Here is a 22,818-nt window from a genome sequence, read left to right as displayed (position 1 = left end):
AACACAGAACCTTAGATGTAATGGCTGCATTTGTTTTCTTTTTTTTTCAGACTAAATACATTTACTGAAAATGTACCTGTTAATCTTGCCAGAATTCCATTTTAAAGTTTATTTAAAGCCCCCACCTTTTTTTCTAGTTTTGGATAGAGTGGATAGAGTGCGTAAGGATTAGAACTTCTGTTAGGCTCCTTTTGTTGTGTGTTCCTGCTACAGAGATTCACCCTCTTTGTTTGTCCTGGGGAATACTATTCCAGCCATAGAAACTGATAGGAAATTCAAACTTTTGCAGTTATTACAGAAACAGGAGGCAAGGGGAGTCTTCTAATGGGAAAATATGTTCTGGGGACACCTGTCTAGGATGGCATATCCCTTCAGTTTGAAATAATCTATTACTTCCTGCGATGAAAGATAGTGAAAATAAATCTCCTAGATAGGACACAGGTAGCATATTACAAAAACAAAAAAACTTATAGGGGCCTTAAGCTTTTCCAGTATGGTTTGGCTAAACATATATTTTCTCAGTTTGGCTTTAAATGTTTAGACTTGTAAGAAAAAATGTAATCTCCCTCCTACTGAATTTAACCCCCCCCCCCCCAGTCCTGTCTCAAATTCAATTTCGGCTCTTGCTATATGTAACTACTGCTGCTAGACCATAGCAAAAGCTTGGAAGTTCAATTCCCCTAATATAATAGAAACCAAACCTAGAGTGACCCAGACTATGATTCATGCAAACACTGAGGAGGTTTTGCAAGACAAGGTGCAGAAATATATGCACCCTTAGAAACCCTGGGTACATCATTACTTGTACCTCATTTTGCTAAATCATTACTTCTTCTTTGACATTTAATTGAGCTATATTATTATTACTCAAGTCTCTTTCTATAAGGTTCCTATACTAGAGTCCCCGCAGGATGCCCCTTGCCCCACCTACTTACCCCTCCATCCCTCTCTTTCTCCTTTTTCTTCTATTCCTGTTTGGTTCCTTGGTAAACCCGTTTTACTGAGCCATAAGGCACATTGGATATACTTCCTATGTAATTAACCTGCAAAAACATCTGTCTCTTCCATAATGCCCTTAGCTTGTCTATTGTTCCGATCCCAGTTAGGAGCTATTGCTTCTGTTTCCTTGATATGGTTATTGGATCTGTTTTCTAATTTTTATCAATATATTATATTTTACTTGTGATTGCTGTGAATTATTGTAATTACATTATTCGATATCACCTGATAATGATAAAAATTATACCATGAGACCTCTGTCTTTTTTTTTATATTTACCTCAATAAAAATAATACACAAGAAAAAATTGCATCTCACAAACACCACAAAATGTGTGCTCAGCTTTAGACTACCTATAGATAGTGTGATATTAACTGGCTTATGCAAAATCCACCAGTCAAGAACAACATTGTGTATCATCAACATGGCCAACATTTGGATGTAGTCCAATTATCACTAATCAGATGCAAAATGCTGTAAACTCTCTGTGTAGATGACGATTAGGAAGACTCAAATGCCACTTGAAAGTTAATGAGACTGTCACAAGAGATGCTGAAATCACCTAGAAATACCAGACCATGTATGGTTGACCTATCTTATCAACACTGAAGTATTAGGTATATCTTTGAAGACTTTTTTGAGTTGTTTTTTTTTCATTATTAGTTCAAAATACTGCTCTCAAATTTTGAAGATGCATTTATTTTTTAAATATGACTCCCAATACCTGATTTTAATTGTTGCTGTATCAGATTTGTCACGAAAGAATAAGTTGCAAGCTAAAGTAATTAAGCTATTAATGTTGCCTAGCAAATACTTTAACGGTGTGTAAAATAAACCTGTGACTGCAACTGCTGTCAATGCCTGCATGCTTGACTTAGTCACTCTTAAGGAAAAGGCTGCCAGATTCCTCATGGTCATTGTGTAGCCCACCCTTCCTAGTCTTTTCTCCTATCTGTCTTAATGGAGAACACCTATCAAACCTTTTAGCTAACAGAAAGGGTATATTTACACAGTGGCATTTCTTCTCAAATAGTAAGGCTAGTGGACACTAGAATCCAGATAGCTCCTCTCATTTTTTGTACCTGTGTACTTCTTGCAACCTCAACTCTCTCTGCTTCCTGTATCACTAATTAGATGTAAATGGACAAAGCAGGTTTGAATTTAATTGGCAACTGTTAGAATCTCAGTACTGAAATTAACTTAAATCATGCTTTCTTTTTGGTGGAGAGAACAAATAGTCTGCAGTGGATATGCCTATGAGAAATGGTGGAAGAAAATCTCATATCACAATATAACTAGCAAAATGGAATGGGGTGGTCTTTTGCAATATAATAATGACTAAATAAAAGTGCAAACGCTGGACAGGTGGACTTCTTCTGCTCTATGATTTTCTAGGTTGATTATAGCAATGCATAACTCAAATTGTGGTGGATTCTTGCTTAGCGCAGCCAGTTGAGCACTTTGTGGAGGTGCATTTGTATCTTTGCTCATATGGAGTTTTTCTGTAAATTAGTCTTATGAATTTTATTATATTTTAGTAAATTGATTTGTTCAGTCTACACCATTGGAGGATCTTTTTAATTTATTTTTTCGGGGGATATACATATATTGTTTTTGCACCTCATCATCCTTGCAGAATACATTGGTTGGGGCTCCTGGAATATCCAAGTATGAGTACTGTACCATATAAGAGCAAATATTGACCTACGGCAAATGATCAGCACAGGGTAGCTCATTTTAAGGAGACTCACTCATCTTGCTACACTATGGATTATAGTGTATGAATAAATATGTTTATGCAAATTTTGTCTCTGGAACAATGGGGACTAATATATTGGTACACGGTTTGTGCATATGTTTGATGGTGGTCACTGGTTAAAAGAGAGCTCATCCTCTGGAAGAAAAGTAATTTTATTTCAAGCTCTGCAGTTTCTTCCAGTTAGTGTATAACTAACTTTAGTTTTCAATGTTGTTAAAAGGGTATCTTTCAAAGTTGTCTCAATACACAGTCTCTACATTATTTAATTGTTATTGAGCACACATGGACTAAGCCAATATTAGTAAATCTGTACTACAGATAAAAAATACTGTATATCATAAAGCTTTCAGATGTTTCCCTGGCTCCAGAGAAGTTTGAAATGGAGAAGGTATCTATATGGTGGCAAGGTAAAAACTTCTTAGAACAACATTCACATGTCCAGTCCATATCATATCCCAAAATGAAAGGATTATTTCCTATTTCAGGATAATAGGTAGAGCCATGTAAATCATTGCTTGACACCGCATTGCCTTAATGAGCATCCAGCAGTGCTGGTGTATAGTGCAAATATAGTCTAATATTATAGAGCCTTTTCCAAACTGCATACTGCTTTTTTTTATGGAATTCCACAGTGTGGTGCTTTGTCAAACCCTTGTGAACAAAAAAGGGAACCATAAAATCACAGCATAGAGAAAAAAGTGGGGGCACACATCTCCTAACAAAGGGCAAGGTACACCATGGTCTACCTAGGCAGAAGACAAGTGGACCCCACATCTTAGGGACCAGCCTTAATGGGTCCACCAAGTACATAAAAAGTCATAAAAAGAGACCCCTTCGGATACAGGAGGCAAGACTCAAAGGCCAAAGAACCTCCCCTCAGACATCATGGCATGTCCTTGATATTACTGTGAGCACCCTCAATCTCTGTGAAAAAAATAACAAACCACAAGTGCAGTGAAAGTGCTTTTAAAAAATAAGTGAAAAATAAGTTAAAATTACTTAAATACAAAATGCAGGCCTTACGGACACTATCAAAATTATCCTTAGCCACAAGACCTGCTCAAAAAGCATGTCCAAGAAAAGCAAATAGTGATGTGACCTAGTGGTGAAAACACCCCTGGGATGCCACCCCTAGGAGGAACATCACCAGGAACTCCCTGCATAGAGCCTTTTCCGGTTATTTAGCCATCATCAATTCAGTGCATGGAAACGACAGCTTCTATGGAGTAAGGTGTAGGACCCAACGAGACAGTATAACCATACTGGTCATGGTGAGAAGGGACTAAAGCACTGTTGTTGTTTTTTTTTGCAGTGAAATCATGTAGAAATGACACCCTGTGGATAATGTAATCTTAAATGGACAAGTAGTTTTTATATAAACCTAAAGTAAGAACACCAGAAGTGTTATATGGTTTGTCCAAAACACTTTTGCTGGACAACTTGGTCTGCATGTAAATGTGATGACAAATATAAATAGAGGGAAGAACTTTTTTTCTAAATAGCATATTTAAAGTGGTGATACACAGAGATGAAACAAATCCTCCTTAATAAGTTGTACCTGTTTATCAGCAGTCTTCTCTTCCTTATATCTGTTGAAAGTGTTGAACATATGAAGCTTGTCTGGGAGTTTAGAAAAAAGTTGGTGGAGAGCTGAAGTTACCCATTGCAAAGCTCAGTGAGGAGAGCTTTGAGAGCGGATTAGCGGGAAAAGCCACACCCCCTCCACACACCTCACAGGAAGAGAGCTGAGGCTGTCAATCTCCTGGAGGTCTCTCCCCTGTCACCATTTTTCTTTTTGCGTTAGGCAAAAGTGTCAGAAGTGGCCCATGCAGATAGCAGAGGAATGAAGCAGCAAACAGAAATGACACTTAATGCTCTTAATTGAGACAAGTACTCACTATAGAGGAATACACTTGGTTAATATTTCATGTCTGAGGTTTGAAACCACTTTAAAGTGATATTAAGAGAAATTAAATAAAAATAAAAGACCTGTTATACCTGCTTTGTGCAGTGGTTTTGCACAGAGCAGCTCCGATCCTCTTTTTCTCAGGTCTCCTGCTGGTGCTCCTGGCCCCTCCCACCGACAAGTGCCCCCAGAGCAAGCAGCTTGCTATGAGTACACCAAGCAGGCTTGCTCTTGAGCCACTGCTCTGCGTATCCATTCACACACACCCTGTCTCCCGTCATTGGATCACTGGCTGTGATTGATAGCAGCAGGAGCCAATGACTCCCACTGCTGTCTCAGTCAATGAGGAGGGAAAGTCCCCAGAGAGCTGAGGCTCCTGTGCACATCACTGGATCCCAATGGGGCTCAGGTACGTATTAAGGGGAGCTGGAGGGACTGCTGCACACAGAAGGCTTTTTAAAAAACTTTGAGCCTTTACAACCACTTTAATACTATCACTACATGTATTAAACACATACCATTTTCAGAGCACATGATTTTTGCTATAGTGGGTGTTTAACACCTTCCAGCCTGGCCTATAGAAAAATGATGGCCAGGTGGGATACTCGCCGTTGTGACTGGGCGTCATATGATGTCCTGTCAAAACGAGCCACACAGCGGCGCGATCTGTCACCAGCTATGTCCACGGGACACAGCCGATGACATATCACTACACCGGACCGTTGCCAGTGTCATGTGACTGCTGTGACCAATCACAGTAGATCACATGTCAATTGTATACAATAGATGGCTTCCTGCCATTATATACAATTGCATTGTTAGCTGTGATTGGTCAAATCATTCACATGATACAGACAGAGCAATTCATAGCACATCTGTATCATGTGATCAGCTTTGCCCAATCACAGCTAATCACAACAAAAGACTAAATGAATCAGTTTCATTCAGTAACAATGATTGTAAATATCAATGAAATACATTGATATTAGCAATCATAATGTGTTAAAAAAAAAAGAAAAATCCTGAATACTTGCCCAGAGTAGTGCAATGTTACTATGGTAACATTGTATTGCTTTGGTCATAGTGTGTTGAAAAAAAAAATAGTAAAAAAAAGAAAAAATAATGTACTAAAAAATAAAAACATAGCTTCTCCTAGATTGTAAGCTCTAACTAGCAGGGCCCTCTGTTTCCTCTTGTACCAAATTGTATTGTAACTGTAATGTCTACCTTCATTTTGTAAAGTGCTGAGCAAACTGTTGGTGCTACATAAATCCTGTATAATAATAATAAAAATAGAAAAATTTGAAAAAAAAAACTAATAAATTATTATTATTATTTTTATTATTTTCATCAAAGAAATGTAGCAGTATACATTTTGACCTACATTTATGAAAAAATGTTATTTATTTGCAAAATTTTGTTAACAGGAAAGAAGAAAAGTGCGTTTTTTTTTTTTCCAAACGTTTCCGGTGTTTTTTGTTTTATTTAGCAAAAAAATAAAAAACTCAGTGGTGATTAAATACCACCAAAAGAAAGCTCTATCTGTATGAGAAAAACAGTGTTGCATGACCACACAACTGTCATTCAAAATGTGACAGCGCTGAAAGCTGAAAATTGGCCTGGGCAAGAAGGGGGTATAAGTGCCTGGTATTGAAGTGGTTTAAAGTAAATGTAAACCAAAACTTCGGTTTGCTAAAAACACTGCATCATAAATAGTTTTTTCTTTTGGTAAATATTGTTTTCACCTTTCATCCATTTTTGCATCTCATTGCTGCTGATCTTGTGCAGTCTCTTTGGAACCACTTCCTGCCTACATGCTCTCCAAAGGCAGCTGCATGTCATTGATCAGGACGGACTTCCTGATGGTGAAAACATCCCCATGACAGAGCCTTGTCACTCCAGAACAGAAAGTACATGAACACGGATCTTTATGGAAGGATCATTAAGTATTATTTTAATGAAAGCTAAACATTTATGATTGTGAATTATTTTTGAAATTACATTACAAAAGATTATATAACATTTTTGTGAATAGATTTATATCTATTTTAAAGAAAAAAAATCTGCATTACATGTTAAACCAAAGTGTCTTTTTTTAATTGTTTCTGATATTTGTAATTTTATTTGAAGCTATTAAAACTCTTGTTATCGCAACAGCATAGTATACCAGCAACCTGTAGAGGGCAGTGGAGTGACACAGATGTTTCGGAAATGATACAATCTTTAAGTATAACTGTATAAAAAAAAACCAATACCAGTAATGCCATTTACGTACTTTATTCGCTTTTATCCCAGAATTACTGTAATATGCATTTCATTAACATATCAACACAATGCACAGTTCTCTGTTCAAATGTAAATGTTATGAGTTCTTATTCTTTAGCCTACAGACTTTTAGAATTGCAGTAGAATGTATTGCTATGTCACCTTCCAATGTGCTATTTAGCATAACATCTCTTGACATTGTAAAATGTTATAACATCAGTGCAGAGACCTCAAAACTGTCAGGTATTTGGAATCTCAGCAGCCGACTGGTAATTTTAGCAATCAGCATTACTGTGTAGTGTCTGGCCTTGTATACTTTAGAATATCATTTTCACAATCTGCATCAGAACATCATTACCTAATTTTCAGTCTTTTCTATAAAATAAAGATGCATTTGTAAAGTTAATTTTGGACCAATCAACGGTTTGGAAGCTATTCCATGTATTCAATACTCTTTAAGTAAATACATTTCCTTACATGCCTCACCCCAGGTTCAAATTGAAACCCTGGCAATCATTTCTTTCTGAATCCAATTCCCTTGGTATAATTGAAGGTTTCTGTCACATTGCAGTCTTAAGCCAGACTTATTGCAGGCTTGAAACATTCCCTTGAACAGAGTACCAGTAGCGAGGTCTACTATGGCTTTATCATATCTTTTCTCTTCTAAATACCCATTTGTGTAAAGCCTATTGTTTTGCTCTATTTTTACTTTGTCGATATAATATCTTGTATCTGATATATGACAATATTCATGCTTGCTGTGTGTAAGCTTTGAAGATTATTGCTTAGTTTTAACATAGTGTGACATGAGCACACAGAGTTGCTGTAAGCATTTCAATGATCACGTAGTGATTCTGTTTTTTCCTGCTTTCTGTGGCAATACCCTTTTGTGAAGTGGCATGCTATTTGAAGTAAACATTAAACATTACTGCAGTTGCCTTTAGATGTTCATATATATACTAAACTATACAGGTAAAGTTGATCCAGGGAATATCTGATTGCCTCTCGGTGGGGATCAGGAAGGATGTTTTTCCCCTGCAGGAGCAAGTTGGATCATGCTTTGCTGGTTTTTTTTGGGTATAGAATTATAACTTTTTTTTAATGGTTGAACTGGATGGACTTTTGTCTTTTTTCATCCAGACTAACTATGTAACTATATCTTCAGAAGGAAAGGAAAGAGTTAATACTCAATAAAGAGTTAAAATCAAATACTGTATATAAAAACAATTATGTATTAATCATGCTGCCCACTATGGGTCAGGGACTGCTAGTAAATAGCAAAGATGTTACCAAATATGTGGCCCACCACTCAATGTAGTATGTTAGGTCAAGGGGCGGACTGACAACTCATGGGGCCCCCGGGCAATAGGGGATCATCGGGCCCCTGTGTCCTTGCCCAAACTCAAAAAAGCCTATGAAAAAGGTACCAGGGGCATCTCATGGGGCCCCCTACCAACCCTGGGCCCTCAGGCAATGCCCGAGTTTCCAAATGGTCAGCCCGCCCCTGGTTAGGTCTCATCAATGCAAGATAGACCTATGTGTTGGTTTTATACTGCAAATTGAAGCTGTGCTTTGTCCATGCAGGGCAAAAAAATCAGTTTGTTTAATTAATGACCCAACCAGTGGCTTATCTTCCCTTCATTCCATTTGGGTACTGGAAGCATTGAAGAATGCCTGGTACTTCCAAAAGAGGATGATCATGTTATTCACTTGGTAAAAAGAGTCAGCACAAAAAGGGCCCTTAGGTAGTTTGATTGGCAGAAGCATCTGATGTGTTGTTCAAAGGATTGGCATGGTTGTCTGCTTTAGTAAAGCACCCAATTACTTTATTTCATTAAATAAAACACGTTTTGTGGCTTTAAATTGCCACTTACTCATTTCAAGGTAATACAATTGATGTCTAGCATCTACTGGTAGTGAGATCCACTAGGGAAAATTTTTTTATTTATCCCCTTAGCTGGGTGATTGCAGCCTCAATAGTTATAAGTACATTTTGACCTTTTTTCCTTTTATTGTGGAAGCACTGCATTCTAGTTTTTGAATGAATCCACTACACTATAAGGGCTCTCCCGCCTCCCACTTATGTTTTTCGGTGAAAAATCTGAGTTGTACTAGAAACCCCTGTCCGATCCTCAGGATCTTTTGGTCCACCATATACCAACACACTCCAGAACTTATTATGATATTCACTTAGGCACCAAACACTTTCCATGGGGGTAGAGAGTCCCAAGCGATGTGTAAGCTCCAAGTCCTGTAGGACTTCCCATATTTGTTTACAGTGGATGAACAGAGAGCTTGGGAAGCAAAAGGAAGGGAATGTGAGTAAAATCAGGAGGTAAGGTGCAATGCTTTCCACTGGTTCACTTTAAAGCTTTAGCCCATCTATGCGCATCCTTAAAGATTTGCTTGGATCACTAGTCCACTAGTCCATCACTATGTAAGCCATTGTTCCACCCTATATGGCAGAATGCAGCTTACGGTCCTCCATTTCGCTGCGTACTTGAACCATATCATGCTGGAAGACTGTAAGCAGCGTACCAGATTATCTTGTACCACTGACCGAACTGACTGTCAGTGTACCTGGACGACATGGTCATCTGAATAGATAAGCCGGTTTCTACAATTTCCATTTGTGAATAGTAAAGCTGTGTCTGAAAAATGTTCTCAAAGGATACAGGGTGGATATTATTTTGTTTACTGCTGCTTACTCCTGTAAATGAATGCAATTGGCTGAGAGTAACCACTATACCTGAGATCCAAAGGAAATGCACAGAGAGAGCAGACTAAAGAAAAGAGGTGGCACTGTCAAGACTGATGACCGCTGATGCTGCATGTCTCACCTTTAGGAGATGCCATTCAAGAATGCTTTGTGTGCAGAACTGGTACTTGGTGCCCAGAGGACTTGAGTGCTAGATATTGGAACACCAAATTATTGCACCCTAACATGAGTAATTGAGGTAAAAATCCATGGGTCATAATGGATAACAAGAGTTGGGAGTGGGGATGAAGTCGTAAACAAAGCCAAACCAGGGCAGGAGGCATTCTGGAAAGGTCAGGTCAAGCAAGTGTTGAAATCTAGAAATAAGAGGTATGGCAGGTAACAGGAACTAGAACAAGGTAGGAGTCAGATGTGAAAACAAACTGAGACAAGAGTAAAGGGAATACAAACTAGAAACAAATCAGGGTCAGGATGACAAGAGCTGAGACTGAGATACAGGATAGATAAAATATCAGAAAAATCCCATAGCCGAACGCTGTAACAAGATTGGATTTTTTTTGTTAGTTTAAAGGAATATAGAGCCAACAGGAAATGTGGCTTTAGCCTCAACCATGCATGTTCAAAGCCCACCTGAACAGGTAAATGGGGCAGGTCCACTCGCACCAGAACACAGGAAAGAGACAATAAGTGCAGTGAGCCAGACATGCCTGCAAGAAGCAGACAGTAGGCCCGAAGGGTACAGAAGGAACAGCAGCAAAACCAACAGGTGGACACAATGAGCATAGGTAAATTCCTGACAAAAAGCATGTGAAGCAAAAGGTACTGTGTACCATTCTTTTTCTACATTTACTTCGTAGAAAAGGAACATTCTGTTGAGTGATGGGGTGCTTCTTTATGGTTTAAACTTTTTGCTTGAGATCATTGTAGCTGTCTGTGATACTTTTTTTTTATTTGCACTAATGTCCATATTTTCACAACAAGCTTTCAGGGTTCACCCTTTTCTTCAAGGTTCAAGAAGTACTAATACACAAAAGAGGGATATTTACTAAAACTCACAATCTAGTACAACTGTGCATAGTAGCCAATCAGCTTCAACTTCAGCTTGTTCAATTAAGCTTTGACAATTAAACCTGGAAGCTGGGTGGTTTCTATGCAGAGCTGCACACACACACATACACACAGTTTCCCTCAGACAATGTCTTATTAAAATTCTGCTAAAGCTTTCTGTATTAGTGCTGCTTAGAACTTGAAGAAGGGGGTACACCCTGAAAGTCTGTTCTGAAAATTTGGATGTCAGTGCAAATTAAAAAAAGTATCACAAACATCACTCTACTTTTTTGCTGTAATGGTGACAACAGTTCCCCTTAATTGCATTGAATATCTTGCTGAGAGACCTTGCTGGAAGACCATTATCTGGTCTAAGTGTAAAACCTGCCATTGGCTGTGAAATCTCAGCATTTGTTTCTTGATGCAGTGACTATATCATTATTTTAAGGGTTACCTGTATAGCTAGAAGCAATTACATAAAGTATATAATGCTGGCGATTATAAACATGTCATTACATATCTGTTTTAGGTACCGTAATTCTAAACATGATGCACCGGGTTGATCATATATTGCCATCTGCTTTTTTACCTCCTCAGTATACTGTCTATTTTTAATCCTTGTACCAGACTACTTTTGACAAGTACATTATCAAAGTAGAGTTATTCATGTTATGGGTAATTTGCCTCACTGAATGTCCTAAATTAATGTGAATTACTTATTGCGCATTTCCTGTTCTAGAAAAATCTTAAATATGATGTAATATTTTTTAAAGAATAATAACATTCATATTAATAAGTTTCATAGTAATATAAAGATAAGCACCAGGCACATATAGAAGGTAAAAATTAATACAATTCTGTGCATGAAGATCATTACAGTTATTTTATTTTTTTCTGCAAGCAGTGTGAGTACCTTAATTTGACCTGGTATTAGCATTTTGCAGGCCACTGAACAGCTGATCTCAGATTAGGAGGGGTGGAAGCAACACAAGTAGCCAATCAGGTATGCTGCAGTATTCAGCTACCAAGGATATATATATATATATATATATATATACAGTTGCAAGAAAAAGTATGTGAACCCCTTGGGATTACGTGGAGTTTTGCATGAATTGGGCATAAAATGTGCTCTGAACGTCATCTAAGTCACAACAATAGAAGAACACAGTCTGCTGAACATAATACTACACAAACATTAGATGTTGCCATGGTTTAATTGCACATAACATGTAAACATTCACAGTGCAGGGAGGAAAAAGTATGTGAACCTTTGGACTTAATAACTGGTTGACCCTCCTTTGGCAGCAATAACCTCAACCAAACGTTTCCTGTAGTTGCAGATCAGACCTGCACAACGATCTGAAGTAATTTTGGACCACTCCTCTTCACAAAACTGTTTCAGTGTAGCAATATTCTTGGGATGTCTGGTGTTAATCGCTCTCTTAAGGTCATGCCACAGCATTTCAATCGGGTTGAGGTCAGGACTCTGACTGGGCCACTCCAGAAGGCGTATTCTGTGCTGTTGCAGCCATTGTTTTGTTGAATTACTTGTATGCTTTGGGTCATTGTCCTGTTGCATCACCCATCCTCTGCGGAGCTTCAGTTGGCGGACAGATGGTCGTACGTTTTCCTGCAAAATGTCTTGATAAACTCTGGAATTCATTTTCCCATCAACGACAACTAGGCCCTGAGGCAGCAAAGCAGCCCCAAACCATGATGCTCCCTCCGTCATGTTTTACAGTGGGGATGAGGTTTTGATGTTGGTGTGCTGTGCCTTTTTTTCTCCACACATAGTGTTGTGTGTTCTTCCCAAACAACTCAATCTTGGTTTCATCTGTCCACAGTATATTTTGCCAGTAGTGCTGTGGAACATCCAGGTGCTCTTTTGCAAACTTCAAACGTGCTGCAATATTCTTTTTGGACAGCAATGGCTTCCTCCGTGGTGTCCTCCCATGTACTCCATTCTTGTTTAATGTTTTCCTTATTGTAGATGTGTCAACAAAAATGTTAGCATGTGCCAGAGATTTCTGTAGGTCTTTAGCTGACACTCTGGGATTCTTCTTTACCTCACGCAGCATTCTACGCTGTGCTCTTGTAGTCATTTTTACAGGACGACCTCGCCTAGGGAGAGTAGCAACAGAGCTAAACTTTCTCCATTTGTAGACAGTCTGTCTTACCGTGGACACATGAACATCAAGGCTTTTGGAGATACTTTTGTAACCCTTTCCAGCTTCATGCAAGTCAACAATTCTTGATCGTAGGTCTTCTGAGAGCTCTTTTCTGCGAGGCATGGTTCACATCAGACAGTGCTTCTTGAAACCAGTAAACCCAAAACAGGTGTGTGTTTTTTAAGGGCAGGACAGCTGTCAGCAACACATCCAATATCATCACACTGATTGGAGTCAAGGTTGGCTCACTCCTGGCTCCAATGAGCTCTGGGAGAAGTCATTAAGCTAGGGCCTCACATACTTTTTCCTCCCTGCACTGTGAATGTTTACATGTTATGTGCAATTAAACCATGGCAACATCTAATGTTTGTGTAGTATTATGTTCAGCAGACTGTGTTCTCCTATTGGTGTGACTTAGATGACGTTCAGAGCACATTTTATGCCCAATTCATGCAAAACTCCACGTAATCCCAAAGGGTTCACATACTTTTTCTTGCAACTGTATATACATACACACAATGTAATTACCATTATAGTTACCATGATTAACTACCATTGTAACTAGTGGTGGGCCAAACACACCCCTGTTCAGTTTGTGGTTAGACACCCAAACCTAACGAAAGTTCAACCATGAACTTCGAACCGGGTTCCCTGCTGACAGCTGAATGTAAAAAGAACTGTCGGCATTGCCTGGCAGTTAAAACATTGAAAGAAAAAAATATGTGGGTTCTCCCCCCCATCCATACCAAGCCCTTCGGATCTGGTATGAATTTTGAGAGGAACTCCCATGTCAAAATGAAAAAAATATGGCACACACACAAACAAAAATAACGCTCCACTCTCGACACTGGCTCTCGGCTGTCTGACAGCTGCTCTGGGATGACAGTTCTTTAATACTGTGATAACCTTACAAATACAGACAGAAAACTGATTACATTGGTGGATATGCTCCCATGGCTAGCATGGTCAGTTTGAAATAGGAAGCAGAGAGACTGGCAGGGCCACCAGGTATTTCCCACAAAGGAACCAATGCAAAGAGAACAGGATACTTTTAATACATGTACATGGTAAAACAGACACATATTCGGAATATGAAGTGTTGATGTGACAAATTCTTAAAGTGCAGTAAAAACATTGAAAAAAAAAATCAGATCTCCTGCCCAACCAGACAGGAAAAAGTTCACATACAGTCTAAAGATAAATACATAAATAATGTTCAGAAATACTTGCCTGCATACAGAACACTGTCTTTGAGGCTGCAGCGCAGTGAACATCACAATCACAGAATAGTTACGGGGTGGTGCCTTCACAAATCTCCTGAACTTGTCTCCATTCATACGGATGACTGATCGGCGAGAGCTCCATTCCATCATCTGCTCTACCTTTTCACTTAGAAGATTCTAGAGGAAAGAATAGATTTATTTATTAATCTGAGTTCGATATTTTGTGACATATGGCATGAAGACCAAAGTCAACCCAAACCGAGTGGCTTTTATCTAACAGGAGTCACTCAGTAGATCAACGTCTGTTTAACTGAAGAGGCCACACATCGATCAAAATTCAGCTGGTTGCTGCTTAACCAGCTGAATTTCAATCCAAGTATGGCCAAGTTTTGTTCACCTTTTCATATTTTGTGAAAGGGTGAACTATCCCTTTAATGGTTTTCATTTTAGGGATAGCTTGTAAGTATTGACTTGCAAGGTTCTCCTTCAGTTTTTAAAAATCTATTTAAAATAATGTTCATGTTCACGGAACATACATTCCACAGTGTGTGCTGTACATTGCCTCCAGTATTGCTCCTGTTTCTTCTTGCTGGAGGCTGCCATTTTACTGAAGCCCAGAGCTCCTGAGCAGCAGTAAATTTTTAGGTTGTCAGCAGATCTGTCTCTTAATTTTCAGCATAGTGCCAAAAATAATGAGCAACTTAGCATTTGCAAAGCAGGGTGAGACGTGTTAGTGGATTTTAAACAGTATAGGCACTTTTTTTAACCACTTGCCCTCCAGAGGATTTACTCCCTTCCTGACCAGGCCATTTTTTGCGATACATTTGTATGTTTACCATTGTTACGCAGACTGTGTGAAACACACCAAAGGAGTGACTGCAGAGCACTAAAGTCTATTGTATTTTCTCCAGAACAGAAGCAACAAGGTCTTTTTAACCACATGCCCTCCAGAGGTTTTACCCCCTTCCTGGCCAGGCCATTTTTTGCGATAAGGCGCTGCATTACTTTAACTGACAATTGCACGGTCATGCAACACTGCACCCAAATTAAATTTATGTCCTTTTTTCCCAAAAATGGAGCTTTCTTTAGGTGGCATTTGCTTGCCTGCACATTTTTTACTTCTTGCCCTATAAACAAAAAAAGGCCGACAATTTTGAGAAAAAAACAATATTTTTGACTTTTTGCCATTAAACATGTCCAGTAAAAACATTTAAAAAATCAAATTTCTGCATAAATTTAGGCCAAAATGTATTCTGCTACATATGCCTTTGCTAAAAAAAATCCCAGTATGTGTAAATTAATTTGTATATGTGAAAGTTAGGGCATTTACAAATGGTGGTATATAGTATATACTGGATTTATATATATATATATATATATATATATATATATACTAGTAATGGCAGCAATCAGCGATTTATAGTGGAACTGTGGCGGGCATTCTGACACTGGGGGGGAACTGACTAACTGTCACTGACATCCCCAGTGACACTAAAACAGTGATCAGTGGTAATAAAAAGCACTGACACTGGGCAGGAAGGGGTTAACACCTGGGGCGATCAAAGGTTTAACTGTGTGCCATGTGCTATTTTACTGTGTGCTGTGTGTGTGTGTTTCACTAAGTCAGCACATTGCTTTGTATTGCACTGCTATGCACAGCAATACAAAGCAGTGTGCAGGAGCTGACAGGGGAGAGATCTGTATTGTTTACATACAGGTCTCTCCCCCGTCAATGATACTCGGCGATCGCCGGGTGATGGCAGGGAATCACTGGCCAGGACCCGGTGATTGACAGCTGAGGCTACCCAGAAATACAAAATCACACACATATATATATACACGTGATTTTGTGCAGTCCTGCCACCCTGTAGCAGTATTTCTGCTATAAGGTTGCGGGAAAGCAGTTAATGTTTTACATAGCTATACCTGAAAAGGGGCCAGCCTACAGTGGTCTAGCAGGACTTAATTTTCCACTTTAAAATCTTTGGTTGCAACAAAGTAAAAAACATTTTATTTCAGACCGAGATATAAACAAAGGTCAGACAGTATATATATATTATTTTAATCAATGGCCAGCGGGTGGCTATATAGCAGCTGAAAAACAGCAGCCATAGCATGGGTAAGAGAGAAAAATACTTTGATTATCCCATAGTCCCATTAATTGAGATGTCTGAGATCTATATTAAAGCGCTGATATCATTTTAAATTATTTCTTAACTTCTTCATTTTTTTAACCTCTGAGGTTTCTTCTTTTCTTCACAAAAGTTCAGAGTTGGTTTGAACAGATACTTTAAAACAGCTTGATTGGTGACACACAGAGCAGCCAGATTGACTCCACGAGTTCAATTCTAATTCGCACTTTTGCTATGCTTACAAAACTTTCCCGTTACTTCAGCAGATGGAGTGAATACTCCAAAGAATCCCAGTGAATTTCCTGCAATTTCATCTCCACACAATTCTTAAAAACTATTCAAGTCAATCACTCCAGCTTGTTTACAAGACAAAAAGCAACAGGGTAACACGTTAAATGTGCAACATCACATAGAGCCGAGCAGCAGGAAGCAAACTGATTTGAGATACTGAACACTAATTAGTCAAAGCTCTCGAATAAAGAATATTTTCAACAACATTTATTTACAGTTAATTTTGGTAGGGATACAAATTTGATGGAAATGAAAAGTGTCAATTGGCATGTAAAGACTTGTCAATGCTTCTTTATTGTGTAAAACTATAATTGCTAATGAATATAATGCTAAAGAAAAACATCAGAATATACACAATGTTCTCACAAGACAATAAAACGAGCTGCAGCAAAACACTGTGGAAGCTCTGAAAAACTGAAAAATGTCCGTACCGAGGACAGCCGAAAACACCATACAACAATTCATTCAGGTGTGTGTCTAAGCTATTAAATAAAAAGACATTAAGAGAACCCAGAACTTAAATGTCCTTCAAGTACCACCCCCCATATCTTCAAATACTTAAAGTGTTATTAAACCTACAACAGTAAAATCAGTCTATATATACAGTAAAAAATGCTTGGTATACTCATTGTGGAACCTAAGGGGTTAATCCTCTGCATTGTGTAAACATGCTGTTCAATCCTGACTTCTCTGATCCTCCCCTTTTTCCAGGGTCTACCTCTTATCTCCTGAAAAGAGATATCATGTGTAGACACTGCACATGCTCAATTTGGTGTGTATTGCTAGAGAGGTTTTTGTTTCTTGGGACAGTGCATGTGATCAGCACAGGACCAATCAGCACTGTCCAGACAGAGGTCAGGGGTCCTGCAACCTAAAGAAAACTCCTCCTACAAGCTTTAACCAGTGCTCGGCTGAACACGGATAGAAATCACAAGATTGCTCCAACTGCTGATGAGTAAAGGTATTTAGCAGTTTATATTTACTAAAATAATTGTATGTCTACGTTCTGTGTACTGTGGGAGACCAGATATAGTAAATGCAGGGTCCTGGGTTTAGTAAAACTTTAACCACTTCTGCACTGCCCTAAAGCAAAAATACTGCTACAGGGTGGCATGACTGCGCAAAATCATGTATATATACATGATTTCGCATTTCAAGGTAGGGGGCATGCACACATCGCAGGTGCACCCTACCTGTGCCGCCATTCACAGCCTTGGCTGTCAATTACTGGGGCCCACCCAGTGATTCCCCACCAGCACCCAGCAATCTCCGAGTATCACCAACAGGGCAGAGACCTGTATGTAAACAATACAGATCTCTCCCCTGTCAGCTCCTGCACACTACTTTGTATGGCTCTGCATAGCAGAGCCATACAAAGCAGTGTGCGTATAGTGAAGAACACACACAGCCCACATAGTGAAACATCACACAGTTAACCCTTTGATTGCCCCAGATGTTAACCCCTTCCTGCCCAGTGTAATTAGTACAGTGTCAGTGCTTTTTACTAGCACTGATCACTGTATTGGTGTCAGTGACAGTCAGTCTCCCCCCAGTGTCCGAGTGCCTGCTGCAGTCCCACAGTCCCACTATAAGTCGCTGATCGCCGCCACTACTAGTGAAAAAAAAATTCCAGTATATATACTGCCATTTGTAGACACTATAACTTTCCCGTAAACCAATTCATTTACATGTATTGGGATTTTTTTTTAGCAAAGACATGTAGCAGAATGCATTTTGGCCCAAATTCATGGCAAACTTTTAGATTTTTTCAATTTTCTTACTGGGTGTTTAATAGCAAAAAGTAAAAAATACAGTTTTTTTTTCAAAATTGTCAATCTTCTTTTGTTTATAGTGCAAAAAATAAAAACCGTAGAGGTGATCAAATACCATAGAAAGAAAGCTTCATTTGTGGGGAAAAAAAGGACGTAAATTTTATTTGGTGGAGCGCTGCATAATTGTGCAATTGTCAATTATTTTTTTATTATTATTATTATTATACAGGATTTATATAGCGCCAACAGTTTGCTCAGTGCTTTACAATATAACATAAATATTAAAGTTAAAGTAAGGCAACGCCGTATCGCAAAAAAGGGCCTGGTCAGAAAGGGGGGTAAAACCTCTGGAGGGCAAGTGGTTAAAAAGCCCTTGTTGCTTCTGTTCTGGAGAAAATACAATAGACTTTAGTGCTCTGCAGTCATCTTATGGTGTGTTTCACACAGTCTGCGTAACAATGGTAAACATACAAATGCTTTAGATATCAAATCTACATTTATTAAACAATAATAATTACAAAAACAGGGTTCTGATAAAACAGGTATTAAAACTAAAAGCAAACATTTATTAAACTGACATTGCTAAGATGTGGTGGCTGCATTAGGTTTTTTGTTTTAGGCTTTCTTTCCTTTATATCACCTGGCAATCTGGCCAGTAAGTCTGTTGTTTTTTTCTACAGAATAATCTGTCTTGCAGATGCAGCAGTCAGAGGCTTGAGACAAATCATTTACCACAGACAGGGGTGCTTACCATGATCAGTTTTTTATTTATTTAGGTAAAACTGCTTAAAAAGTGTTAGTTGGAGCTTGGCTTCCATTTTTTAGTGTGTCTAACTCTTTTAGTACACCTAACACTCCCCACCCCCCAGATTAACAATGCGTCTGCCCTAAGGTTTCTGTTGCTCCTACTTCCATAGTGGGGCCACTCTAATACATGAGGTGTGTTACTGGCCAGATCACCAGGTGAAAACAGAAGGAAAAAGCTTAACAAAAGAAAACTAGTGCAGCCACCACAATTAAAGTGTTAGTAAACTCGTTTTTTTTAATTTTACCTACAGGTATGCTTATAATAAAGCTTACCTGTAGGTAAGATGAATATCTCTAAAGCCGGTGCATGTGCTCTGAAGGAATGGCATACCCGTGCTGTTCCTTCAGAGCTGTGTGGCATGGCCCTGGACTCCTGCGCGCATGCGTGGGAGTGATGTCCTCGGGGACCAGCCTGTCAGACAGCCATAGATCACGGACCAGGTGAAGAAGGACCGGGTGAAGATGGATGCCTCTGCAGCGGTGACAGCGCGCCGCTGGAGGGTTTCATTTTAAGGTAAGTTTTACATCATGCGCTAGTATGAGATGCATATTAGCACATTATGACATTGCCTTACAGGGAACTTTTTTTTCTTGCGGTTTACAGTACTACTGCTTTAAGGACAAGTAAGCTGCAATATATTACACCTGGTAGATCTTCAAATGTTTACCTATTCTATGTAAAACGAAAAAAAAATTGTTTGGGCAATAAATACACTTTAAATAGGTCATTTTCTCTTTAAGCATATTTGTTTCCCTCAAAAGGATAAGCTGCAGATTTTATAAAAACGAATAAACTAGAATAAGCCAGACTCACGTAACAGATATTAGAAAATGAAATTCAACTAATGAAGAAGGATTCAAGGCAAAACTGTTATTTATGTTACAGTAACAGTTATGCACAAATTGCTATGAACAGGTAGGAAAAATGACAATGTGTACATGGTACAGCAGGCACATGTCAGGAATATGAAATGTTGGGTTCACAGATTCTTTGTCACATAACATGCATATCATCCCATAGTTCATATGCTAGTGACCATAAGAAAATATCAATGGACATCAATATTGGACTAAAGCTGAACTGCATAAAAAAACACGTTTCTTTTAGTTCTTTAGATGCCGAGGGGAGATTTGTACAGTACCACAGCGACTATAAATCCTACTCTTACAGGATATGAATGCAAGGAAGAAAACATTTCAGTCTGGATTATTTCCTTCCATCAGCTGTAACACACACTAAATGAGGCTTGTATCAGAATTCACATCCTAGAGAAAAGCAAAGATAAAGTGAATGGTGAGTACTTCCTTTTGTTTTGCTGGATGGTCTATTATGGAGTATCTTTTGTAATATTATAGGGGTTTCACTCAAGTGTAGTGCTTACCAGTGACTTCAGTTCAGCCAGGAAATATGGTTTTAGGGCTTATTGACCCACTTTTATTTAAAAATAAGTTCCTTGCATCAGTATTCCCACACAGGAGTTCGAAGGCTCGTTGAAACCTCTGAACTTCATACAGCATTCAAAGCAAAAACATAGCTCTCAGGCTTGGATGCAGCCTCTCAATCCAGAACACAACGGTAATGGCATTATGGTTCTGCAGCCACTGTAACTCCAGGTTTCAGCCTGGTCAGTCCAGATGTGCACCTGCTGCACTGGCCCACTCCTTGGCTTCTGGGCAGGAGGACTACTGTCTCCCGGGTGGAGCCCTGAACTATTGCTATACTCTTGATTATTGCGTGTGTACATACATGCACACTCACTCTGATAGAAGCTTCATCCCACTCAAGACTTGTTGAAGCCTCCAAACTCCAGAACCCAAATCCGGGAATTGCAAAAAACTGAAAAATCAATTTTCTCTGAAAGTCATTCTGGAACTCCTCTTCTGTATTTGCAAGAACCCTGTGTGCTTTTTACCTCTTTTTTTCACAGTGGCAGGGCCCATCACTGTTGTGGCAGCACCCAAATATTGCATAGTTCCCCTTTAAGCTCTAGGGTTTCTAAAGCTTTTGTTTGCAGAACTAAGCTATCAGTTTGCTTTCTCCCCCTCATTTCCTGTGAAACAGTCTGTCCTAGTTTAGCAGCTACTGGACTTTCAGTTGGTGATAGTTCAGAAAAATTTTAAACTGCAAAAGGCTATATCCTGTATACTGCTTACAAGAAACGTTAAGAGGAAATATATGCATTGTGACGTAATCATTGGTATATACACATGTAAGATGTTGTTACAACTTACTTAGCCTGCAGGCATGAGCCCAGGCTGGGTCACTAATTAATAAACAGCTTGTTTTCCTCAAGTTTGTGTCCAGAGTTTTCCTGGTATTCCCAAAGTTGCTACTACACTGTCACACCATAAACTCCAATCATTTATGGTTGAATATGGAGATGCCCTCACCACATTATAAGCATGCACTTAGTACAAATACCACAATATACCTTTCTATCTTAAATGCATGTATTGCTTTAATACAGTTCTGGGTGTGTTATTCAACTAATAAATGCAAACCATTTTCATCAACCCATGACAATTGGTAGCAATCAGCAGTTAAAACCAACCATACATGATCAGTGTTAAAGTGTATATAGATATACAGTATATCCAAAGGGCTAAAAGTTATTTTTTTGCTGCCATTGTCTTGTTGAGGATATTTTTCTTCACTTCTGATCCTGGAGATGCAACAGGAAATGAGAGAAAATCTCCCTATCTTAGACATTTGTCACCAGAACATTGTTCCCTTTGGATGATTACTTTTCAACGTTTGCTATGGTGACAACTCTAAAATATCAAAACTCATCACTTCTTTCTACAGTGACAACAGTCACCAGGGCAAATATAGAGGGTGAGTCTTCCAAGTAGGGACTCACCACACTTTCCTGCATCACTGACAATTGGAAAATGTAGTACTCTAGTTCTTCACCCCAGCTGGTACTTCTGATGGATTGGAGGGATAGTCATGCTCCATTTAGTCATGAAATTATAACTATTAATTGTGGGAAAAATTGATATTAGTAATTTTAGAGATTAACCACTTGCCTACTGGGCACTTTTACCCCTTTCCTGCCCAGGCCAATTTTCAACTTTGCATGACAATTGCGTGATCATGCAACACTGTACCCAAAACAATTTTTTAGCATTTTTTGAGACAGAGCTTTCATTTGGTGGTATTTAATCACCACTGAGTTTTTAATTTTTTGCTAAACAAACTAAAAAAAGACAGAAAATTTTGAAAAAAAAAAGGTTCCGGTAACAAAATTTTGTACATAAGTAATTATTCTCTTTCACTGATGTGTGCTAATGAGGCTGCAGTGATGGGCACTGATAGGCTGCACTAATGAGGAGGCACTGATAGGCGGAATTGATTGGTCTAAATGCATCACTGGTGGGCATTGACAGGCATCACTGATGGGCACTAAAAGGCAGCACTCATATATGGCACTGATAGGCAGCACTGATAGGTGGCACTGATAGGTGGCATTGAGTGGAACTGTTAGGCGGCACTGACAGGCACTGATAGGTGGCACTGACTGGCACTGATAGGCAGCACTGACTGCCACTGATAGGCTGCACTGAAAGACATCTCTGATGGGCACTGATATGTGGCAATGATGTGCACTGATATGTGACATTGATGTGCACTGATAGGCACTGCTATGTGGCATTGATGGGCACTGACAGATGGCAATTATGGGCACTGACAGGTGGCACTGATGGGGCTACAGATAATCAGTGCCCT

At 39.0% G+C, this 22,818-nt stretch overlaps 1 protein-coding gene across 1 annotated transcript in view; it reads right to left on the bottom strand.

Moving 5' to 3' along the window:
* TUSC3 (tumor suppressor candidate 3) overlaps positions 1-22,818 on the bottom strand; it is a 358,515-nt gene that overhangs the window by 176,090 nt on the left and 159,607 nt on the right. Inside the window, exon 2 of the mRNA XM_089669302.1 lies at positions 14,094-14,263. Within this exon, the coding sequence (XP_089525428.1) occupies positions 14,094-14,263 (170 nt within the window). The remainder of the gene's footprint in view (positions 1-14,093; positions 14,264-22,818) is intronic.

Source organism: Staurois parvus, unplaced genomic scaffold (assembly GCF_062004578.1).
Source record: "Staurois parvus isolate SC_StPar_1 unplaced genomic scaffold, SC_StPar_1.0 ptg000071l, whole genome shotgun sequence".
Taxonomy (NCBI): Eukaryota; Metazoa; Chordata; class Amphibia; order Anura; family Ranidae; genus Staurois; species Staurois parvus.
This window is presented reverse-complemented; position numbering and strand designations above follow the sequence as displayed.